General features: G+C 49.1%; 1 protein-coding gene across 1 annotated transcript; it reads left to right on the top strand.

The window, feature by feature from the left end:
* Positions 1-1,375: 1,375 nt before the first annotated feature.
* CASP9 (caspase 9) lies at positions 1,376-24,307 on the top strand. The gene is made up of 9 exons (XM_027565326.1): positions 1,376-1,579; positions 6,806-7,202; positions 11,786-11,820; positions 12,741-12,917; positions 13,552-13,641; positions 14,813-14,960; positions 19,327-19,506; positions 20,135-20,244; positions 22,151-24,307. Exons 1-9 carry the CDS (start codon positions 1,448-1,450, stop codon positions 22,238-22,240), a joined length of 1,359 nt encoding a protein of 452 aa, XP_027421127.1. The 5' UTR covers positions 1,376-1,447; the 3' UTR covers positions 22,241-24,307.
* Positions 24,308-24,801: the final 494 nt, after the last annotated feature.

A 24,801-nucleotide genomic window follows, 5' to 3' on the forward strand; every position in this document is an offset into this window, starting at 1 on the left:
CTTGGGAATATAAAGAAAGATTTTATATTCTCCTGCCTTGCTTATTTACACTTTATTTCCTTTGCATTCATCACGATCTAACATACTATATCTTTCATTTATTTATGCTGTTTATCACCTGTCTCCTCCTACTGGAATATAAGCACCTAAAAGCAGGACTTTTAAAGTCTCTTTTGTTCACCTCTATATTCTTCGTGCCTCTACAGACCTTGGCATAGATAGGATCTCAGTAAATATTCTTGGAATAAATGAGTGAATGGGGTTGAAGTTTAGCTGCTCAAGAGAATATATTCTAAAGTAGATTCCCAGTTGCGAGTGGACTTTGAGTTGGGTTGGGATTTAAACCTCTACCACTACTACCTCTGTGATCTTGAATGGTGACTTCACTTCCTAGAGCCCCAGCGTCCCTGTCTGAAAAACAGGGGAAAAGAATCTCATCTCCCTGTAGGATTGTAGTCAGGGAGAAATTAGATAATACAATGTAAAATGGCTTGCACAATGCTGGGACTTAGCAATTGCTCAACAAACAGCGATTTTTTTCATATTTTTATGTTGTTTGTGAGAAGGTTTTTTAAAAATATTGAAATATAGTTGACGTATGAGCAATTTTTAAAATGAGGAAATGAGCCGTACAAACTGGTAATTCAGGGGACAAGATTTCTGCTCGTTTTTTCCTTTGTGGGAGGTGCTAGGGTGGGAGGGAAGAAGGGAATGGAGGACTGTACGGTGGGTTTGGTTGGATCGGACAAGTTTGGAACAGTAAACAGTAAACAAGGAGATCCCGGCATGCTAAAGGATACTCAGTTTCACTGCGGACAGGGGACAGAGCTAGAGGGGTACGATGCCCTGGAGCGGGTTGAACTGGGCGGGACAGACCAAGGCTCCAGGCACGACATTCTTAGTAGAAATATGACCATCCCCCACCCCGCCCCGAGAGTTTATGAATGGTGCGTGCCTCTTTATCTCTTTGCGACCCCATGGGCTGTAGCCCACCAGACTCCTCTGTCCATGGAATGTTTCAGGCAAGAATGCTGGAGTGTGTTGCCGTTTCCTTCTCCAGGGGATCTTCCCAGTCTAGGGATAGAACAGGGGTCCCCTGCATTGGCAGGCGGTTTCTTTACCACTGCGCCACCAGAAAGCGAAGTGCTAGAGAATCCTGGCTAGAGAACCCTGACAACGGCGCGGGGGTGTATCTTGGGGAGGTTCGGGCTCTAGAGGTGTGGTGGGGCGCCAGGGACGAACCTGAATAGCCTGGATGTAGCGGGGTGGCGGGGCCTGGGAGCGGTGCAGTGACGCGGAGGTGGGTCCTGGGGGCGGTTGGACCCCGGGGGCGTGGGCGAATGGGGGCGGGGCGCAACGCGGGGGCAGGTCCTGGGGAGAGGCGGGGCGCGGCGGCCGAAGCCCGGAAGCGGACAGAGGCTACGGGGGTCCCGGCCGTCTGTTCGCCATGAACGAGGCTGACCGGCTGCTCCTGCGGCGGTACCGGGTGCGGCTGGTCGGTGAGCTGCAGGTTGCCTCGCTTTGGGACGCTCTGCTGAGTCGCGAGCTCTTCACTCCCGACATGATCGAGGACATTCAGGTACGGTCCCCAGCTTCCCGCGCAGCGCAGACTTCAGGTCACAGTTGGGGACTGCGAGGCCGCGCGGAGAGGGTTGCTGAAGCCACATCGTGACTTAATGGCCCGGCTCCCGCCCTCGCCTCCCCCCGTCGCGTCCCCCCCACCCCGCGGTCTGTGCCACACAGTACCCCTTCCCTTTGGGGAACCATCGTGAGGGAACCCCGTTTTCCCCCAGGGCGTCGAGCCTGCTAAATTTCCCAGAGGAACCAAACAACCCCCAAACACCTTTTTGAGGGTTTGCTAAAGCGATTACACGCCTTGCACGAGCAGAGTACACCTGTGAACCGCTGCAGTGCTGGATGCTTGTCTAGAGGCATACCTGTTTTTTCCTCCTCTGGGGTGGAGGTTCTGGCTTCTCAGGTGGCTCAGTGGTAAAGAATCCACCTCCAAGGCAGGAGACATGGATTTGAACCTTGGGTGGGGAAGAGCCCCTAGAGAAGGAACTCACCCCAGTATTCTTGCCTGGGAAATCACCTGGACAGAGGAGCCTGGTGGGCTACAGTCCATGAGGTTCGCAAAGAGTTAGACATGACTGAGCTTCTGAGCATGCACGAAGGTGGAGGTTCAGAGCACCCACTAGGGAGGTCTGACTGCCTGGCACTGTACCCTCTTTGAGCCTCAGTTTCCCATGCTGTGAAATGGGAAAAATGTCATATTGCCGTGAGGGCTAAAAGAGATAAGGGTTGTGAAACAGAAAAGCTTCAGGCACAGAATGAGGACACATCAGATGGTACCTGTCTTTGCCCTGTCCTCCTTGGCCAGCCCCTCGTGTATTATGTGTCTTTTAAGGGGTTTAGAGATGAGGGGCCTACTGCAGATAATGAAGAGAATAATAAAATCAAACATTTGAGGTTCTCTTTAAAAGCATTTATTTTTGGCTGTTCTGGGTCTTTGTTACTACTCACAGGCTCTCTCTAGTTGTGGCAAGTGGGCCTACACTCTAGTTGCAGTGGGTGAGCTTCTCATTTCAGTGGCTTCTCTTGTTGCAGCTCAAGGGCTCTAGACTGCTGGCTCCGTAGTTGGAGAGCATGGGTCCAGTTGCCCTGCAGCATGTGGGATCCTCCCGGACCAGGAATCAAACCCATGTCCCCAGCATTGGCAGGTGGATCCCCAACCACTGGACCACCAGGAAAGTCCCTGAGGTTCTCATTAAAAGCACTGTCATATCTTTGTCGTATTTGACCCTCATCACAGGCCTGTGAGGTCAGGAGGGAACAGGATGTATTTCTTACCAGGAGATACAGTGGGAATGTGTGGCTTCCTAGAGGCTCTTGCATAGCGCCCTGTAGGCTGCTTGCAGGCCAGTTTCTGCGTCATCCAGGAACTTGGCCTGACCACTGAGGAAGTCTTTAATAGGACAAATATCATATGGGAAGTCACCAATGTATAATATTAAGAGAAGTCTTATGAGCATCTGCTGTGTACTAAGGAGTGGAAATAATTTGAGGCCTTATGCTTGCTACCAGGAACATTCACAGGAGTGATAAACTTGAATGTCCTTGGAGGCACAATAGGTGGGCAGTAGAATGGGCAGCCTCTGCCCTGCCCTCCGACTCCAGCTGAGTATGGTCATACAAGAATGCTGGCCCAGTGTTGCCAGATCTTTTATATTGAGAAAAGTGAAAGTGTTAGTCGCTCAGTCATGTCTGTCCCTTTGGAACCCCATGGACTGTAGCCCAGGCTCCTTTGTCCATGGGATTCTCCAGGCAAGAATACTGGAGTGGGTTGCAATTTCAAGTGGGAAATTATTTTGGTCTTTTTGGCCACGCCCTGAGGCTTGCAGGATCTTAGTTCCCTGACCAGGGGTTGAACCCAGGCCCTTTCAGTGAAAGTGAGGAATTTTAACCACTGGATCACCAGGGAATTCCTGTTTCCTGATTTTACACGTTAGCAAAAATAGCACAGGGAACTCTGCTCAATAATCTGTGATAACCCAAAGGGAAAACCAATTTTAAAAAGAATTGTTGTTGTTGTTCAGTTGCTAAGTTGTGTCTGATTCTTTGTGACCCCATGGACTACAACACCCCAGGCTTCCCTGTCCTTCGCTATCTCCCGGAGTTTGTTCAAACTCATGATGCCATCCAACCATCTCATGAGTCAGTGATGCCATCCAACCATCTCATCCTCTGTCACTCCCTTCTCCTCCTGCCTTCAATCTTTCCCAGCATCAGGATCTTTTCCAATGAGCTGGCTCTTTGCATCAGGTGGTCACAGTATTGGAGTTTCAGCTTGAACATCAGTCCTTCCAATGAATATTCATGGTTGATTTCCTTTAGGATTGACTGGTTTGATCTCCTCGAAGTCCAAGGGACTCTCAAGAGTCTTCTCCAGCAACACAGTTTGAAAGCATCAATTCTTTGTGGTCCAACTCTCACATCCATACATGACTACTGGAAAGACCATAGCTTTGACTATATAGACCTCTGCTTTTTAATGCTCTATCTAGGTTTGTCATCAGAGAAGGCGATGGCACCCCACCCCAGTACTCTTGCCTGGCAAATCCCATGGATGGAGGAGCCTGGTAGGTTGCCATCCATGGGGTCGCACAGAGTCGGACACGACTGAAGTGACTTAGCAGTAGCGGCAGGTTTATCATAGTTTTTTTTTTTCCAAGGAGCAAGCATCTTTTAATCTGATGGCTGCAGTCACTGTCCGTAGTGATTTTGGAGTCCAAGAAAATAAAATCTGCCATTGTTTCTATTTTTTCCCCATCTATTTGCCATGAAGTGATGGGACTGGATGCAATGATCTTAGTTTTTTGAATGTTGAGTTTTAAGCCAGCTTTTTCACTCTCCTCTTTCACCTTCATCAAGAGGCTCTTTAGTCCTCTTCACTTTCTGCCATTAGAGTGGTATCATCTACATATTTGAGGTTGTTGAAATTTCTCCTGGCACTCTTGATTCCAGCTTGTGCTTCATCCAGCCTGGCATTTCACATGATGTACTCTGCACAGAATTTAAATAAGCAGGGTGACCATATAAACCTTGATGTATTCCTTTCCCAATTCTGAACCAGTTCTGTTGTATGTCTGGTTCTAACTGTTGCCTACAGGTTTCTCAGGAGGCAGATAAGGTGGTCTGGTACATGAAAAAGAATAGATCCTTGTATAACTGAATCACTTTGTTGTATATCTGAAACTAAGACAGTATTATCAAATATACTCCAATATAAAATTAAAAATAAATGTTAGCAACAAATTCAGAATTTTTAAAGAATGTGTTATAAACAATGGGCCACCGTTTTACCACTCCTAGTATGGCAGAACCACATGGATCTGGGCTGTCATCCTGGCTCTGTGACATATTACATATTAGCAAGTTGCAGCAACTTTCTTAGACTCAGTTTCCTTCATCCTTAAGGTGGGGGTAATTGTAATTTAACCTCTTTACAAGGTTGTTGAGGAGGACTAAATGAAATGATGCGTTTAACACGTGTCTGTGAGTGTTTGTAAACATTGAGAGAAATCAAAACCCCATGACTTACTTGTAGAAAAGTAGGCATGTAGCTAACTTTCGCTAATGAAAATCAATCATCTCAGTGATAATACAAATATGTGCTATTCAAGGAGCTTCCCAGGTGGTGCTAATGGTGAAGAAATGACCTGCCAGTGCAGGAGACATAAGAGACACAGGTTTAGTCCCTGGGTCAAGAAGACCCCCTGGAGAAGGAAATAGCAACCCACTCCAGTATTCTTGCCTGAAAAATCTCATGGCAGGCTACAGTCCATAGGGTTGCAAAGAGCTGGACTTGACTGAAGCACGTGCTACTCAGTGGAGGGTCCATTAGTCACATGTGGCTATTTAAATGTAAATATAAGTAATTAAAATTGAACCCAGAAAAGGCAGTTCCTTAGTCACATGACCCAAGTGCTCAGTAGCTACATGTGGCTAATGGCTGCCATTTTGGACAGCTTAGATAAAGATTTCCTTTGTCATGAAAAATTCTCTTGGATCACACTGCTGTAGGATATTTGCGCACAGGGTGGTGTCTTATCCCTGTGGAACTTGCCCAGAGTTAGGCCTCAAAGGAGAACCAGCAGATAACCAGCATCTTCCTCCTGCTCCCTGTCTCCTCTGATCTCACCATCCCGACACTTGTCAACCTCGACCACTCCTGCAACTTCACAGTCCGCCCAATCAATGCCCAAGTCTTGTGGATTTCCCCTCCTTATTTCTTTTGTCTGTCCTCTGACTTTTCTCCATTCCAGCTGCAAGTCTTTGCCACCACGGAACTTGGCTGTGGCCACTCCCTGCCATTGTCCACTTTGCCCCCAGGTTGAGTTTTTTAAAAGGCAGATCGGACACTGTCGCTTCTTTCTTAAAGCTCTTATGTAGCTCTCACAGCTTTCTTGGCCTGGCTGTGCAAAGATCTCTCTCCCACTCAACTTAATCTCCTGTTTCTCTGAATTCACTATTCCTTTCTTAGTATTCTGGGGGCTCAGGCAAGCTAGCCCCTCCTTGGAGGCTTCCCTGATTTCTCAAGTCTGGGTTGAGTACACCTGTACCCTTCCAGCCCCATGTGATTTTCCTTCTGGCATTTCTGTCCTTGCCGTGTCATTGTCTTGTCTTTTTTTTCCTTTCCCCATTATTTATCAGTTTTTGTTTTTGGCTGCAGTGGAGCTCACGGGCTGAGACCTCTCCCTGCTGTTCACGGGCTTCTTGTTATGCATGACTTTTTCTAGTTGTGGCAAGTGGGGGCCACTCTCCAGTTGCGGTGCACGGGCTTCTCATTGCAGTGGCTTCTCTAGTGGTGGAGCACAGGCTCTAGGGCATGTGGGCTTCAGTAACTGTGGCATACAAGCTCAGTTGCCCTGTGGCATGTGGGATCTTAGTTCCTGGACCAGGGATTGAACCTGTGTCCTCTCCATTGGCAGGCAGACTCCTAACCACTGGACAACCAGGGGAACTCCTGTTTACATCTTCCGTTAGAAGTCACTCCACGAAGACAGACTGTTCTCTCCTGCATTTTCAGCACTTGGCCCATTCTAGGCACACAGTAGACATCCCCAACATAGAGACTGAATAGATAAATGAAGACTGGCAGGTGGCCTATGCTCAGAGTAACCTCAGGCTCAATTTTTGCCCATGTACCTGATTGTTTAGATTTAGGTAGATGGGAATTGGGGGTCAGGGTAAGAATCAAAGCAAAGTGTGTAGATAATAATGACATGTCTTTCTTTCCAAACAGAGGGCAGGCTCAGGATCTCGGCGCGATCAGGCCAGGCAGCTAATCCTAGATCTAGAGACTCGAGGGAGTCAGGCCCTTCCTTTGTTCATCTCCTGCTTGGAGGACACAGGCCAGGACACTCTGGCTTCATTATTGAAGACCAGCAGACAAGCAGCAAAACAGGATGTGGAGGCCATCAGACCCCTGGATCTCAAGCCGGTGGTACTTGGACCAGAGGGCCTCAAACCCGGGGAACCGAGAGTGATGAAGCAGGACCCATCAAAGCCGAGCCAAGGAAAACTCGCTCCAGTGGTGCTGGGGCCGGAGGAGCTCTGGCCAGCCAAGCTCAGGCCTGAGGTTCTCAGACCAGAGGTACCCAGGGCAGTGGACGCTGGTTCTGGAGGATTCACTGATGTCTGTGAGTACCAAGAGGGGGTGGTGGGTGGGAGTACCAAGCGGTCATTGACAAGTGACCAGTGGTACAGCTGGGTAGCGTGAGCTTCATAACTTAATTTTGGTGTTGTCTTTCTGAGTACTCATAGGGGATGGGTGGAATATTCCGGTAGGGGTTCAGGAGAGCCCCTCCTCTGAAAAGCATGTGTTGAAGTCTGGTTTTCACGTCATGGGCTTTGGTCAGTGTTTCCAGATCGATCTAGTGTTTGTGATTTGCCTTTGGGTCCAGGTGAATCAAGTGGACTAGCGCAAGCTTGAGGGCAGGAAGGAGGCGTCTATTAGAGTCTGTCTCAAGCAGGTGCTGTACATACCCTTACCTCTTCTCCTCACAACAACCCTGCAAGGCGGGGCATCATTAGACCCATTCTTGTTGATGAGGAACCCAAGACCCAGGGAGGTGAAGTAATTGCCTATGGTCACAAAGCTACATCCAGTAAAATACATAAATCCAAAGGCTGCAGCTGGATGGTTTTTACCAATTGGGCTTCCCTGGTGGCTCAGCGGTAAAAAATCTGCCTGCGACTGCAGGAGGCATGGATTTGATCCCTGGGTGGGGAAGATCCCCTAGAAAAGGAAATGGCAACCCACTCCAGTGTTCTTGCCTGGGAGACCCCATGGATGGAGAACTGGCGGGTTGCAGTCCATGAGACTGCAAAAAGCTGGACATGACTTAGCGACTAAACAGCAGCCACAGATAACCACGCTCCAGGTTATTACCATATAGAGCATTCTGGTGTCCTTTAAGACTCTCTTGTACTTCTTTCCAGTCTATTCCCATTCTTCCCCCTTCCAAAGGAATCACTATTTTGACCTCTGTTGCCACAGATGCCTTTTGCTTGTCCTTGAACTTCAGTGCAAATGAAGTCCTATGTACTCTCTGAGTCTGGCTTCTCTTGCAATCATTATATTTGTGAAATTCACTCATGCTGTTGTGTGTATCAGAAGTTAATTCTGTTTCATTGTGAGCTAGTTCTTATTCTGAATTGTCCACGGTTTATTTACCCATTCTCTTGTTGATGTGCATGTGGTTTTTTCTTAGGGCTTTGTTTCCATGGCAGCATGTGGAGACCTAGCACTTTCTATTTCATGGTTGCCCAGTTGGCCATTGCCATGGTATGGATGCTGATAATAATATTAGTACTAATGGTTAACTTAACTGAGTATGGCATGTGGGATCTTTAGTTGCGTCATGTGGGATCAAGTTCCCCCACCAGGGATCGAACCTAGGCCCCTTGCATTGGGAGCTTGGAGTCTCAGCCACTGGATGACCCGGGAAGTGCTCTGTGTGTGATTTGTGTTGCCTAGGCCCAGCACTAGGACATCTACCCTTCCTTCCCTTGGGCAGCAGAGGGGGTGTGTTTCCTGCCTTCTGTCTCTGCTGGAGCCATGGGCATGTGCTCAGCGATGCTCAGGCTATGACTGCTTCTTTCACAGTCACACTTGCCCATATGTGCTTCTTGTCCCCTTGGAAGCTGTCATTTTGGGAGAAATGGGTTTCATGCATGTTATATCTGACTACTCTATCCTCCGTGTGGGACTAGAACCCCTCCCTGCCTTTGTTAGTGCAGTGACTGCTGCCTGGAACCTTCCTTACCTCTTTTCTTTCCTTTTTTAAAAATTACTTATTTGGCTGTGCTGGGTCTTGCTGCACTCGGGCTTTCTCTAGTTGCAGCAAGTGAGGCCTACTCTTCTTATTGCAGTGACTTCTCTTGTTGCGGAGCATGGGCCCTAGGGTTCGAGGTTCAGTAGTTTTGGCACATGGGCTTAGTCGCCCCGAGGCATGTGGGATCTTCCTGGAATGAACTCAGGGCAACCACTGGAGCACTAGGGGACCCCCTCCCCACCTCTTTCTTTCGGTGCCTTTGTCAGTTTACTCCCTCTACATGTCGCTGTGGCCTATGGACCTCCCAAGAGCAACCGTTTTGCTTAGTAGATTTTTTTTTTTAGGTAAAAATTGAAAAAAATTTTTCCATCTTCATTGAGATATAATTGACGTATAACACATTGTGTAAGTTTAAGGTGATGATTCGATACTTGGATGTATTATGGAAAAATGACCACACATCCATCAGCTCACATAATTAACACTTTTTTTTTGTATATGTGGTGAGAACATTTAAGATTTACTTGCTCAGCAGCTTTCAGGTGTGAAAGTGAAAGTCGCTCAGTCGTGTCCAACTCTTTGTGACCCCATTGACCACACAGTCCCTGGAATTTTCCAGGCCAGAGTACCAGAGTGGGTAGCCATTCCCTTCTTCAGGGGTCTTCCCAACCCAGGGACTGAACCCAGGTCTCCTGCATTGTCCCTGGGAAGCCCTAATACTTGAAAAAAAAAGTAGTAATACTATGTGATCCAGCAGTTCCACTTGTGGGTATATATATTGTCTTTCTATGTTTTCTTATAGCTCACTTAGCTTCCTTAACAACAATTTTGAATTCTTTATTGGGCAAATCATAGATTTCCATTGTGTGTTTTTGGTGGTATCTTGTTTCCTTAGTTTTTCATATTCCTCAAAGTCTTGTGTTGCTGTCCTTGAAGAAGGAGCAATCTCCTCTAGTCTTTGTTCTTCAATATGTCCTATGTAATTAGAATTTTGCACCATCAGTATACTACAACTTCTCTGCTAGACTCTTGGACTTCCACAAAGGCATTCTTATCTGTGGGTAATTGTCAAAAATCAATGTTCTTTTGGAGAATGAAGGTGGTAGAAAACTCTTATTCTGCCGTTTTGATGGTGTTACTCTCTCACTTTGTGATCATTACTGCCAGTTCAGGAAATAAACACATTCTTCAACATTGGTTGCTGCTGTTGTTCAGTCGCTAAGTCATGTCCGACTCTCTGTGACCCCATGGACTGCAGTGCACCAGGCTCCCCTGTCCTTCATTATCTCCCCAAGTTTGCTCAGGTTCATGTCCATTGAGTCAGTATCTAATTTCATCCTCTTCTGCCTCCTCTCCTTTTGCCCTCAATCTTTCCCAGCATCAGGGTCTTTTCCAATGAGTTGGCTCTTTGCATCAGGTGGCCAGAGTATGGAGCTTCCACTTCAGCATCAGTCCTTCCAATGAATATTCAGAGTTGATTTCCTTTAGGATTGACTGGTTTGATCTCCTTGCAGTCCAAGAGACTCTCAAGAGTCTTCTCCAACAGCACAATTCAAAAGCATCAGTTCTTCAGTCCTCAGCCTGCTTTATGGTCCAATTCTCATGTCTGGATATGTAGTAGATAATGGTATTTTTGGGAGTACAGTGGAATTTTGGAAATGAGCAGTTGTTTAAGAATTAAATCTGTGGTCTAATGGGAGTCTTCAGGATAGGTAAAACTGTTTTTAATTTAAAAGATGGAATGTAAATGCATTTATGGCATGATTTTTAAACTGGCAAAAGAATAGCTCCTAACAAGGTCCATGCCAGCTCTGAGCGATGAATGGCACTATGGTTGGATCATGAGTATAGTCTCTGGCATGACTGGGTGATGGTCAATGTCTATTTATTTAAAAAATAAAAAGTCCCATAACCTTGGAGGCTGGTGGTCAGTTGACTTCTTGCTAATTGAAATGAAAACTTTTTTGATACGGAAAGAAAAATCACACCTTTACTCATTTATTCATTCTTCAGCTATTTGGTGTGTGCTGGAATTCCATGGACTGTATAGACCATGGGGTTGCAAAGAGTTGGACATGACCAAGCGACTTTCACTTTACTGTGTGCTGGGCTCCATGGATTCCACAGAGAAGGAACAGACCTGGAGCATCCCTATGTCTCTCTGTTCTAGAATTTCACATAAATGGAATCACACTGTATGCACTCTGCTGGCTGTTTAAAAACTCGGAATGGTGTTTGGCAGTTATCCGTGGCGTTGCATGTACCTCCTCCTTTTTAAGCTCTGTCGTGTCCCTTTGTATAGTTGTGTCACAGTTGGCTTATGCATCCACTTGCTGCTGGATGTTTGGGTTGTTTCTAGTTTGGGGAGTGTGAATAAGGCTTTGAGGATCATTCATGGCCAAGTTGTTTGGTGCCCACTGTGCTCGTTTCTCTTGGCTCTGTACTTGAGAGTAGAGTTGCTGGTCAGATAGTAGGTGTGTGTTCAACCTTATTGGAAACTTCTTTTTTTTTTTAATGTCTTTAAAAAAATTATTTATTTATTTTTGGCTGTGCTGGGTCTTCATTGCTGTGCATGGGCTTTCTCTAGTTGAGGCAAGCAGGCGCTACTCTTCCTTGCGGTGCACGGGCTTCTCATTGCGGTGCTTCTCTTGTTGGGGAGCACGGGGTCTAGTTGCACGGTCCTCAGTCATTGTGGGGCATCCCAGGGATCAAACCTGTGTCCCCTGCGTTGGCAGGTGGATTCTTACCCACTGTACCACCAGGGAAACCCTTGGAAACTTCTAAATAGTTCCCCAAGGTGGCTGTGCCACTTGACTTCACCAGCAGTCCCCGGGAGTTCCTGAGTTCCTGCTCTTCTGCGTTTCTGTGGGACGTGTCCTCACAGGGTCCCTTGTCCCTTCCCTGCTGGACCCTGACATTCACATCTTCCCTCTTTCTCTCTCCAGGTCCTCAGGACAGAGCCAAGGGAAATGCCGATCTGGTGAGTCTTCATGTCATTTGGGGCCGATTGTGTTGGCTTTCGGCTCGTCTGCTCTCTGCTTCCCAGGTCCTTCCTGCAGCTGTGTCAGGAGCCCCAGGAGCTCAGCCCAGCTCAGTCCTGTGCCCCCTACAGCACCCTGACCCTGGTACAGCTCTCCTGAAGCAGACTGTCTCACCCTGCTCTTTCCTCATCTGTGAAGTTGGGTTAGCTCTAAGGAGGGGTCAGTATGAGAATCGGCTGTGGCACCCACCCTGGACCAAGTCACTGCCTGTCTGTCACAGTATTTATTGTGTGACTCCCCTGTGTCAGCCTGGACTTCGCACTAGGACACCTGGGAACCAGCCACTCAAGTTTCTAGCACTCGTGGAGCCATCAGCCTAGCGGAGACTAGTCACACAAAGAAATATATAAGTGTAAATAGAGTAGATGTAGAGTGTAGAGTGCCATAGTAGTGTAGAATGTAGAGTGCCATAAACAACAGCAGCAAAAAACCCCAGGCTGCTGTGAGAGAGAATTACTAGAGAAACACTGAACCTTGAGAGGAAGTGGCCTCAGACTCTCCAAGGGTGCCTTGGGCAGGAGTCTGCCAGCAGAGCTGATCACGTGATTGTCAGTACTCTCCAGGACTGGGCGGCCTGTTGGTCCTTTGGGGGTCAGTGTCTAGGGCAGCTGGATTTCTCAGCGGTTCCATCCTGAGTACTCTGAGGGGAGCTAATCTTCTGTCCCAGGTTTAGCTGATCGTCCGTCACACAGCTATGTGTGTGGTGTGGATGCCAGACACCCACTTCAGAGCGAGGCAGACTGCGGGCTCTGTCCCGTCTCTCCAGACTGTCCTCCCGTGGGTGAGACGCAGGGGGTCGCCTTCTCTCCTGAGGAGTGCAGCGAGACCCTGGTTTACGCTGCTCCCTCTGCTTGGGCAGGCCTATGTCCTGAACGCAGACCCCTGCGGCCACTGCCTGATCATCAACAACGTGAACTTCTGCCGCGAGTCGGGGCTCAGGGCCCGCACGGGCTCCAACATCGACTGTGAGAGGATGCGGCGACGCTTCCACCTGCTGCAGTTTGTGGTGGAGGTGAAATGTGACCTGACTGCCAAGGTACAGGCCCTGTGCACGGACAGAAACGGGGGCTCGTGGGGTAGTGTCCTAAAGAGGGCCCCTGAAAGCCAGCGCCTCCCCAAGACAAGCCCTTCAGTCTGGAGGACCGCAAGAGGCAGTATGGCTCAGTGGTTACCAGCGAGAGCTCCAGACTCAGAGACTCGGGTTGAGGACTGACTCCCCCACTCCCCATGTGACTCCCGAGCCTGAGCTTCTCTGTCTATAAAGCGAGAACTGTGCTCACCTCCTAGGGTTGCGTTAGGTAAGTGTTAGTCGCTCAGTCATGTCTGACTCTTTGTGACTCCATGGACTGTAGCCCACCAGGCTCCTCTGCCCCATGGAATTCTCCAGGCAAGAATACTGAAGTGGGTTGCCATTTCCTCCTGCAGGGTCTTCTCGACCCAGAGATCGAATCCAGGTCTCCTGTATTGCGGGGAGATTGTTTACCGTCTGAGCCACCAGGGACATTGTAGGAGTAGATAAAGCGTGCTTAGCCCAGCATCTCTTCCCCTGTCTTCTCTTGTGATCACTGTGACTGTCCTAACTTCACTGCTGGCCCTGGGAGCAGGGGACTGGCCCAGGATGAGGACCCGATCCATCAGTGGTTGGGCTCACCCACGGCCCTCTCTTGTAGCAAATGGTCCAGGCTTTGATGCAGCTGGCGCGGCAGGACCACAGCGCTCTGGACTGCTGCGTGGTGGTCATCCTGTCTCACGGCTGTCAGGTAGGTGGCCTCACCTTCTCTAGCAGGTGCCAGGAAGGCTGCCCCGAGAGGCCCTGCAGGAGCCTTGTCCCTTCCTGTGTCCAAGACACCCTGGCCTTTGTGGGAAGAGCCACAGGGCCCTGTCCACCTCCTGCTGTTTTCTCAGAAGCCAATTGGCCCTCTGAGGAGTTGGGTGCTCCTCCTCCTGGGTGGGAGGGCTGTCACCCTGGGAGAAACCATCTGGGAGAGGCAGGAAGAGGTAAGCTGGATTTTGTTCTGAGCAGGGCACAGCTTACGAGAGCTCCCAGCTCCTGTCTTGGTCCTGCTGGGTGTTGTTCTGGGCCCTTTGCTGCTGGCTGTGAGTTGGGACGCTGGGACCCACTCTGGCCTTGACCGCTAATGTGCTGGGTCATGGTGGCCAAGGCTCTCCCCCTTTCTGGGCCTCAGTTTCCTCATCTTTTGAGTTGAGGGGCTGGACAGAGCAGAGGTAACAACCCCAGTGGATTGTACAGTGTTTTCAAAACTGGCAACTGTAGCACGGAAGTCACGATTTTCAGCTTGTCCTGAAAAACCACAAAGGTCTGACCCATCAGGCCCTTATCCTCAAAGAGCAAAATTCTGGCCTGTGGCTGGGCTGGGGCCACCACTTTGGTCCTTTCATTCACAGCGCGGCCCCTGGACGGCAGCATGGGCATCGTCTGGCAGCTCAGGAGAATTTAAGTTCTCATTCAGAGCCTGTGCTTTGACAAGACCCCTGTAAACACAAAGTTTAAGAGTAATTGCTTTAGAGTAGTCGTTCTCAATGTAGCTGTAACAGAGGTACCCGAAGGGCCAGATATCTGGTCCCCACTACCCAGGTTTCTGATTTGGGAAATCTGGGTGGGAATTTGCATGTCTTGTAAGTTTCCAGGTGATGCTGATGCTGCTGGTCCAGGGACCACATTTTGAGAACAACCAATCTAGAGGAAGCTGGCCAGTGTTCTTGAGTTAGGCTATCTGGTGCTTATAGGCATGTGAGTTTGAGACCCTTGGAATTGAGGCTGCCCGGGACCAACCTGCTGTGTTTCACTCAGCCTTGTGCCCCCGGTGGAACCTTCTAAATGCTTGGTCCCCACAAAGCCTCTGCACAAACAGGCCATTGGATTCCTACTGTAACTTCTTGGGTTTGTCACCAGAGTTCTTGGTCTTCTAGGCCAGCCACCTCCAGTTCCCAGGGGCTGTTTATGGCACAGATGGATGTCCTGTGTCCGTCGAGAGAATTGTGAACACTTTCAATGGTACTGGCTGCCCCAGCTTGAGAGGGAAGCCCAAGCTCTTCTTCATCCAGGCCTGTGGTGGAGGTAAGCAGCCCTCGGCATCGCTGCCGATGAGGCTAGTGGGAAAGTAGAGGTCGATCCAGGCATCCAGGGGGTCCCAGACATGGTCACTGCTGTCCGAAAGTGGCACCTCCATCTAGTTGGAGTAGCCTGAACTCTGTATAACTTTTAGAGGTTTGGATCTCATGATGCTGTAACATCAGGGGATCATTCAACTGTGGCCACTTCAACCTCAGACTTGGCGAAAACGAACAACGCAGAGGAAAGAGGAAACTTCTTTCATTTTTCTTACCTCCTGTCATTCTCCTGACCTCCATCAACCCGCCTCCCTGCCACTGTTACAGAGAAAGGGAGGCCACTGCCGGATTAACTGTTGGAATTCTCAAAGGCTTAGGTATTAGGGAGTCAGTAATTTTTAAGGATTATTTAGATTGTTTGTAGCTTCGCTATATGTCCTGATTTTAAACCTGAGCCCCACTTCACCATTACCTGGTTTTCTTGTACAATAAAAGAGGGAAGAGAGAAGAACATGTGTGTCCTGGATTATGGGACATGAGGTCATCTCCAGGTGAACTGGCCCTGACCTCTTTGCCTCCCCTGCCTGGCATGCTGTGCCCACCCCAGCACTGCTCAAGCTTCCTAGGATGTCAGGCTCTGGCTTACTCCTCAGCCTTCCTATGTGCCACCCCTCTGCCTTATCTCCTGGCCAACTCTTAATCATCCATCCTTCTGGTTACAATTTATTGTCACTGCTTTCAGGAAGTCTTCCCTGAATATCCCCTTCCTTGCACAGAGTCAGGGTTCACTGGCCCTTGTTCTCCTGAAGCCCCTATTCTTCCCTTGCCTTAGCACTTTCTCCTAGTATCGAGACGGCCTCATCCCTTGGTCAGCCCTCTGAGGGCAGGGTAGTCCCACCTGCCCTACAGCTGGGCCCCTGCCTGACACAACGCCCGTAGTATGTGTGCATCTTTTGTGCATTCTAATTTTTTGACTTTGAAATAAAACCATATAAAAATATCTGTGAGCAAAATCTGAAGTAACGTAGACTTCCACCAATAAAAACTAAACCAAACAGATTAACTGAGAACAGGAGAACTCCAGAGATGGAAAGCAGTAAATAAGGTGCCACCTTTGAAATTCGGAGAGGGCGATGGCACCCTACTCCAGTACTCTTGCCTGGAAAATCCCATGGACGGAGGAGCCTGGTAGGCTGCAGTCCATGGGGTCGCTAAGAGTCCGACATGACTGAGTGACTTCACTTTCACTTTTCACTTTCATGCATTGGAGAAGGAAATGGCAACCCACTCCAATGTTCTTGCCTGGAGAATCCCAGGGACGGGGGAGCCTGGTGGGCTGCTGTCTATGGGGTCGCACAGAGTCGGACATGACTGAAGTGACTTACCACGCATGGCATTTGAAATTCTGGTCCCTGCTTCGCCCCCTTGTGTTTTTTTTTTTTTTTAATTTTATTTTATTTTTAAACTTTACAATATTGTATTAGTTTCGCCAAATATCAAAATGAATCCGCCACAGGTATACCTGTGTTCCCCATCCTGAACCCTCCTCCCTCCTCCCTCCCCATACCCTCCCTCTGGGTCGTCCCAGTGCACCAGCCCCAAGCATCCAGTATCGTGCATCGAACCTGGACTGGCGACTCGTTTCATACATGATATTATACATGTTTCAATGCTATTCTCCCAAATCTCCCCACCCTCTCCCTCTCCCACAGAGTCCATAAGACTGATCTATACATCAGTGTCTCTTTTGCTGTCTCGTACACAGGGTTATTGTTACCATCTTTCTAAATTTCATATATATGCGTTAGTATCATGTGTTTAACGCTGTGGCCACGTGAGGGCGCCACCATCAGCTGAAACCAGAAATACCCAAAGGCTGCGGATTTCTGCCAGTGTCTGGTGAGGTGTCCTGTTGTTACATGTCTCTGAACTGGTCTGCCCTGGCTTTTGGTGACTCGTGTTGCTATTTTAAGATTCACTGTTGTTGCAATTTAAAACAATTTAAAAATCTTCTAAATGTCATCTGCCCCGTCATTAAGAGAGAGCGTGGGCACCAAGGTGGAAGAACGCACCTCAGAGTCAGTAGTTCTGGTGTGAAATGTCAGTGAGTGAGCTGTGTGATGACCTTGGCCAGAGCAGAGGGGCCTGAGGTTTGGGGGTGACCCCTCCAGAACTTTGGAGGTCATGCTGAGAGGCCAGAAAGCAGGAATCATGGACGACAGTGGTTGTGGATTTTATGTCCTGAGGGAACGGCTCCTCTTCCCACTGTGTTTATGCTCATGGGAAGTCAGGCTTCCTCCCAGGAGTTTTGAGTCAGTGAGGCTCCTTAAGAAGAAAGCAGTGCCTTACCTGCATGACCCGTAGGTGAGGTCTTCCCCTCAGATTTGTAGGAGGGTGACGCGTGAGTCGAGACACAGCCGGTATCCCCTGTCTGGCCCCCTTCTTCCTCTGTCCCCCATCCTCCCCTCCCGGAGCCCATCGTCTCTGCTCCATTTTCAGAGGCAGCCCCTCTGCCTGCCCGGTCGCCTTCAGCCCTTCCTGGGGCATCCCCCTCGCTGAAGTGCCCCTCCCCCACTGCACCCTGCTGCCCGGGGCAGACCCACAGCCCCACGCTCCCATCCCAGGTGCCCTTCCCCGTCCCACTTCAAGTCATTCCCGGAACCCAGGCTGGATTCCAGAATCTTGGTCAAGAAGACAACCGGAAGCAGTGACCTGGGATAGCAGTCCAGTTTTCACAGACCTAAGAAGCCCCCCGTGCAGCCTTGGGGGGCCCCCATGGGAAGCAGCAGGGTAGCTGAGAGCCAGAAGAATGTAGGCTGGAGTCCTGGTCCCCTGCATATTAGCCGTGAGATCACAGATTACCACGTTTCTGAGCTTCAGGTGAGAGGTCAGTCGACATTGGGGTTACTATTGTGGGGTTTCCAGAGCCATCCGGCCTATCTCTGTCCCATGAACCATGGTCTTCCCGTTCCTTACTGTTACCCAGCATGGATCCAGCCACACAAACCCGCTCTCCTGCCCTGGGACCTGCCTGACAGGTGCGGTTTCTCCCCGCAGGACTGTTCTCCCTTCTCACAAGGGAGACTGGGTCACAGCCGCCTGCTCCAGAAGCCTCTGGGCCACTCCACCCTCTGCCTGTCTTTACTGAAGCTCTTTTTAGGTGCCTTCTTTCTCTCATTTTGGTGGCGTAGCTCGTGGGATCTTAGTTCCTCGATCAGGGATCGAACCCTTGCCCCTGGCAATAAAAGTGTGGTGACTCAACCACCGGACCTCCAGGGAACTCCCTGATGTGACTTGAGTTTTATTTTTGATTTTTGCCTGTGCTGAGTCTTCGTGGCTGCACACAGGCTTTCTCCAGTTGCAGTGAGTGGGGGACCACTCCCTAGTTGTGGTGCATGGGCTTCCGACTGAGGTGGCCTCTCTTGTTGCACAGCTGGGCTCTAGGGTGTCTGGACTTCAGTAGTTATGAAGTAGTTATCCCGGGTTCCAGAGCACAGGCTCGACAGTTGTGGTGCACGGGCTCAGTTACGTGTGGGATCTTCCCAGACCGGGGATTGAACCTGTGTCTCCTGCATTGGCATACTGATTCTTTACCACTGAGCCAGCAGGGAAGCCTGTGACTTGATCTTTAATGACATAAAATAAAATTTGCCATTTTAACTGTTTAAAATTGTTCAATTCAGTGTTTGTCAGTACAGTCACAATGTTGTGGGAACACCATCACCATCTAATTCTAGAACATTTCATCTTCTTCCCAAAGAAACTGCATACCCGGTAGCAGTCCCTCCATTCCCCCTTCTAACAACAACTAATCTGCGTTCTTCTGTCTGGATTTGCCTCTTCTGGATACTTCATATAAATAGGATATCATGTGGCCTTTGACATTTGGCTTCTTTCACCTACCCTACTCTGGAGGCCCATCCACAGTGTATTATGATGCAGTATTTCATCCCTTTTTAAGCTTGAGTAATATTCTATTGGATGTTTATACCTCCATTCATCTGTCCCTGGACACATGAGTGGTTTCTGCCTTTTGTCTGTTGTTAATAATACGATGACCGTTGCTACATAAGTTCCTGTTTGAACACCTGTTTCCAGTTCTTCGGCGTGTATACCATCTAACTGGTTTATTTTGCTGTTTTTAAAATGTCTGCATTCTGGCTCCCCCCCGCCCCCACTTTATTTAATGAACATGCAAAAATTTTGTTTTAGTAAAAGTAAAGCTCCTGTTGAGGCTTCCTGCTCATGTTGGCCCGGCACTAGGCCCCTGGCTCCAGAGGGGATCAGGCCTCTCAGGGCTGGTGGCTTGGAGAAGTGGGAGCCCTGGTCTGGGTGTCTCACTGACAACTTGAGTCTGTTTCCGCTTCCTGCAGAGCAGAAAGACCACGGGTTTGAGGTGGAGTCCACTTCCCCTGAAGATAAGACCCCCAGTAGCGACCCTGAGGCGGATGCTACCCCATTCCAGGAAGGCCCACGTTCCATTGACGAGCCAGATGCCGTGTCTAGTTTGCCCACGCCCAGCGACATCTTGGTGTCCTACTCCACCTTCCCAGGTGAGCGGATCCGGAGACCTCGTCCTTCTAGCTGGCAAGTCCCCTCATCTGCCCTGGAAGCAGCAGTGCTGTGAAGGAAAGACCTGGGTGTGAGTCTTGGTTCTGCTGCTTCGTTGCCTCTGTGACCCTGAGTAAGTTACTTCACCTCTCTGAGCTTCAGCTCAGGGCGAGGCAGTCAAGGTGCCTAGAACGCACAATGAAAGGAGGCAAGCACCCTTGTTTCGGTGTGCCTTAGTCTCCTCACCCTTGTCCTGGCCCTGCCTCAGTCTTCTCATCTTTAAAATGGGAATATTAACTGTACCTTGGGGATCATCATGGTGATTTTAACAAGGTGGCTGGCCCACTGCTGAGCCCAGTGCCTGGCACACAGCAGGTGTGACAAATGTTTGTTTCCTTCTTTCTTATCCCTTGGAAGACTCACTTGACCTCTCCAAGCCTGGATTGCCTTGTTGGGAAAACAAGAACCCTAACCAAAGTCACAGGGTGGTGGCAAGGATGAAATAAGATCACGCAGAGCCCAGAGATGCAGGCTCTGGAGGGCTATGGACATCAGTCAAGGTCTGGGGGCGGGCCCACCTGCGTGGGGAGGGTGGCTCCCCAGCGAAGCTCAGCCTTTCTCTTTCTGCAGGCTTTGTCTCCTGGAGGGATCCCAAGAGCGGCTCCTGGTACATCGAGACCCTGGACAGCATTTTTGAGCAGTGGGCTCACTGTGAGGACCTTCAGACCCTCCTCCTCAGGGTGAGGCTGCTGGAGGGCCCGTGTCCTCCCCAGGGTGGGGGTGAGCAGGGCCCCAAGCCCAAGCCAAAGATTTCTTCTGCAAGCCAAAGGCTTGCCCTGAGGGTTGATGCTTTTGCTTCTGTAAATGCACGAAGTTACTGCCTGTAGTGGGGCTTCCCTGGTGGCTCAGTGGTAAAGAATATGCCTGCCAGTGTAGGAGATGCAGATTCGATCCCTGGATCAGGAACATCTCCTGGAGGAGGGCATGGCAAACCACTCCAGTATTCTTGCCTGGAGAATCCCATGGACAGAGAAGCCTGGCAAGCTGCAGTCCATGGGCTTGAGAAGAGTTGGACACGACTAAGTGACTAAAACAACGAACAGCAACGCTGCCTGCAGTGACATTTGCTCATTATGCCAAAGACAGCCTTCCCTGGCCTCTGAGGTGCCAGGATGACACCTCCCACACTCCCCACTGATGGAGCCGGTCCTCATTGCCAGCGTGGGACAGCCCAGTACCCGAGCACAGCCCCTGATGGCAGGTTGCAGGCCTGTACCCTCTGCCCCTCTGTGTAGTCTTTACTCTTGACCCTCAAGAATCAGGAATCCCTTTAGTATCTCCCGACTTGGGAGGCCCCAGTGAGAATAGCGAAGTGCGGATGGACAATGCCCCACTCAGAGTGGCTTCTCCTCCAAGGGGCTCAGAACATGCGGGGTCCCCTCCTGCTCTGCTCAGGTTATTTGTGCCACGAGAAGGGGCTGTGAGGGCTCCAACCACTCCTTCCTCCTGGGGAGTCTCTGGCTCAGCTTTGCTGAGCAGAGGAGAGGAGAAAAGCAGGTGCAGGGCCATCCTTGGCAGGACTCCAGGGGTGCCGTGAGCCATGGCCGTGGAAGAGAAAGTCTCACAGGCAGTTGGGGGCCCATCAGGGTTAAGCAATGTGCTCAACTCCTGGGCCTGGTCTCTTCTCTCAACTTTTCTTTATGTAGACCTTTTAATCTGACTTGAATTTTGTGAATTTTTGAATTTTGAATTTTCTTTTTAGAAAACTTTTATTGGAGTATAGTTGTGTACAGTGTTGTGTTATTAATAATTTCAGGTGAACAGCAAAGTGAATCAGTTATACATACATTTATCCACTCTTTTTAGATTCTTTTCCCCATAGGCCATCACCGACTATTAAGTAGAGTCCCCTGTGCTATACAGTGGGCTCTTATTGGTTATCTATTTTATAGTGGTGTGTATATGGGCTTCTCTGGTGGCTCAGACAGTAAAGCGTCTGCCTGCAATGCGAGAGACCTGGGTTCAATCCCTGGATCGGGAAGATCCCCTGGAGAACGAAATGGCAACCCACTCCAGTACTCTTGCCTGGAAAATTTCCATGGACCGAGGACCCTGGTAGGCTACTGTCCACAGGGTCACAAAGAGTCAGACATGACTGAGCAACTTCACTACACTTACGGTATTTGTCTTTGTTTGACTTCACTCAGTATGACTATCTCTAAGTCTATCCATATTGCTGCAAATGGCATTATTTTGTTATTTCTATGGTGAATTTTGACTTTTCTAAACTTATAGTTGAGATGCTTGTTCCCTTATCTCCACCCCCTGCCCAGCACACGCATACACATACACACACTCAAGAAGGCTGCAGCCAGAGCTATTTTTTGTTTTATTTTATTTTTTTAAAGATTTTTTTGACGTGGACCATATTTAAAGTATTTATTGAATTTGTTACAACATTGCTTCTGTTTTCTGCTTTGGTTTTTTGGCCACAAGCCTTGTGGGATCCTAGCTCCCTGACCAGGGATCGAACCTGCATCCCCTGCAGTGGAAGGTGAAGTCTTAACTCCTGGGCCACCAGGGAAGTCCCTAGAGTTGTTTTTAAAGTTCTGACTCACAGGCCTCCCTGTGGTTGTGTTTTCACAGGTCGCTAATGCTGTTTCAGTGAAAGGAATTTACAAACAGATGCCGGGCTGTTTTAATTTCCTCCGGAAAAAACTTTTCTTTAAAACATAATGAGCTCAGGACCCCTCACCCTGCCTTACCATTCACCCTGAAACCTTCCTGCTCCAGCTCTGGCTGTGGCTAAGGCCTGGACTTTCCTACAACTGTGGCCGATATCCATCAGAGGATTCTGTAGCCTGTAGAGGGTCTGCTCTTTCCCCACGGATGGCAGACAGTCCTAGTAGCTTCCAAGTTGGAGCCAGATGACCAGCGGTGGAGGAGGAGGAGCAGAATGCCGTGGACATCATGGAGTTTTTGCCCGTGACCCATTCATGGCTGGTGGCTGTGGCCTGTGACCCCTGTGTTTTCTCTACATCAGGGCTTCTCAGCTTCGGCACAGCTGACACTGGGGCCAGAGAATCCTTTGTTGTGGGGCCATCCTGTGCACTGTGGGATGTTGAGCAGCCTGGCCTCCACCCTCCTCTCTTGAGTCTTGACAACCAAACGTGTCTTCAGACATTGCCAAATCTTCCTCATAGACCCCTACTGGAGAACCACTGATCTTTAGGAAATTTTGGCTACAAACAAACTAGCATCTCTCTTAGATCAGTTTAGGGCTACCAGAATCTGAAGAGCTAGAATCCATAAATCCTAAATGAAATTTTAAAAATTATCAAGTTTTTTTATATTGCAGTGTTCTTTAAAAAAATAAAAAGGTGAATATGGACTCTCTTTCACCCATTTCCCCCTTATTTTGCTCTAACTTTTTATTGTTTCTTATATAAAGGAGACTGTGGCTTTTGGGGAAATATTTGGGAAATATTTCCCCAGCTCTTATTTCTTTTGAACCCCCTACCCCCATCCCAAGAAGTGACTGGGGTGGGAGCCGTGTGTTAGGGGAGGTTAAGTCACTTGTCCACGGAACACAGTTAACCAGTGGAGAGACACGGCCAGACTTGGGCCTTCTTGAGTCCAGCCTGTGTCTTCCTGGCTTCAGGACCCTTGTACCCCCCATCCCCCACCCACTTGCTGAGCCTGTAAGCTCAGCTTAAAGACGCCGAGCCTGTTTCTTGCTTTCAGGGCCCTAGACATGAGTACGGTTTGCTAATAAGACTCTCATCAAGATGTGATTCAAGTAGTCACTTTATTGTTATTTTTCTCCTGTGACCTTTCCAAGCCTGAAACAGTCCCAGGGACTTCTGGTGGTTAGTTATTTTCAATCACCTGCAGGACACACAAGAAAATAATCAGATTAACTCAATAGAGCAGAGCCTTGTGTGCAGATTCCCAGCTTTCTCCCTCCCCACTCTGCACTGCCTGTGTGAATCAGGCAGCCGGAGTTGAAGCAGCTCTCCCCAGGAGCTCTAATGATGCTTGGGAGAAAAGATGTCATCACAGCTTTAAATGGATTTCCTGTAAAAAAGGAGACTTAGCCAGCAGTTCAGTTTGGGCTTCAGGGTGGAGGTGGAGTAGGGCTGGGAACTCATGGGCATGTTTGTAGATGTGATTTGCTTCTCAAAAGATTTGAGAGACCCGAAATGGAAATGGTTAACAATTGCTGCTGTTTGCCAGGCACTGTTGTGCACTACGGAAGGGGCCATAACCCGTTTTCAGAAGCTATTTGGCATCTATTAAACATTCTAATGTGCCAGCTCCATGATCCTTTGATGCTGCAGGATCTGTGTAGCGTAGAGACTGACCAGTGCAAGGATGTATGTCCATGGATGTTCATTGCAGCCATGTGAGAGGGGAAAATAGGAAAAGAGATGAAAGCTTCATTCATTATATTCATACTATGGAATCTTACTTAGAATGAATAGATATATATGGGCTCACATGTACAGTGTGATACAGTGTTAAGTGAAAAAACCAAGTTGCAGAACAGTATGAGAAGTAAAATCCTATTTTTGATTAGAAGACAGCGTGTTTATATGTACATATATAAATGTTTTATAGATGAACCTAAGTAAATCAAGAAGACCACACACCAAGTGTTGTGTGGATGGTGGGATTGCAGGTGTCATACAAGTGAGGGGTGTCTACTTTTTGACTTGATACACTCCTATATTCTTTTCATATTTTTTACCAAGAGTATGTATTACCTTCTGAAATAAAAATAAAGCTGGTGAATACTGATGATTCATTTGATATCTATTGAAAGGATGAACGCCCCCGGCCACCTGTCTCCTGTCAACTTTGCAGCTCCTGACCTTGGTTTGTCACCTGTCTGGATTTGGAACTCCAGGCTGCATACAGTGTGCCCCCCGGGCTGGGACCACCGCAAGGTTCCACTGGCCCCTCTGCAGTTGCCAGGGTGGCCTCCCCCAGAGGACAGCTGGCAGCTTGGCTCTGCTGCTCCTGGAATCTGTCACGGGCACAAGTGCGTACCCTGACTGCTGTTCCGGGAACGCAGGACCCCTGCCCAGCTGCCTCGCAAGCCTTGTTGATTCCCTCTGACAGCAGGCTTTCAGCTGAGGCCTGCTCTGTTGTGCGTGTGTCTGTGGCTGGGAACAGCTGATATTGGGACCAGAAGACAGGACAATTGCTCCTGGTAAGGTGCTGCCAGGGCCAGCTGCCTGGTGACTCACACAGCAGCTGGGGCTGGAGAGCATCCTCAGATTTGGCTGGAAAAC

Source organism: Bos indicus x Bos taurus, chromosome 16, assembly GCF_003369695.1.
Source record: "Bos indicus x Bos taurus breed Angus x Brahman F1 hybrid chromosome 16, Bos_hybrid_MaternalHap_v2.0, whole genome shotgun sequence".
Classification (NCBI taxonomy): domain Eukaryota; kingdom Metazoa; phylum Chordata; class Mammalia; order Artiodactyla; family Bovidae; genus Bos; species Bos indicus x Bos taurus.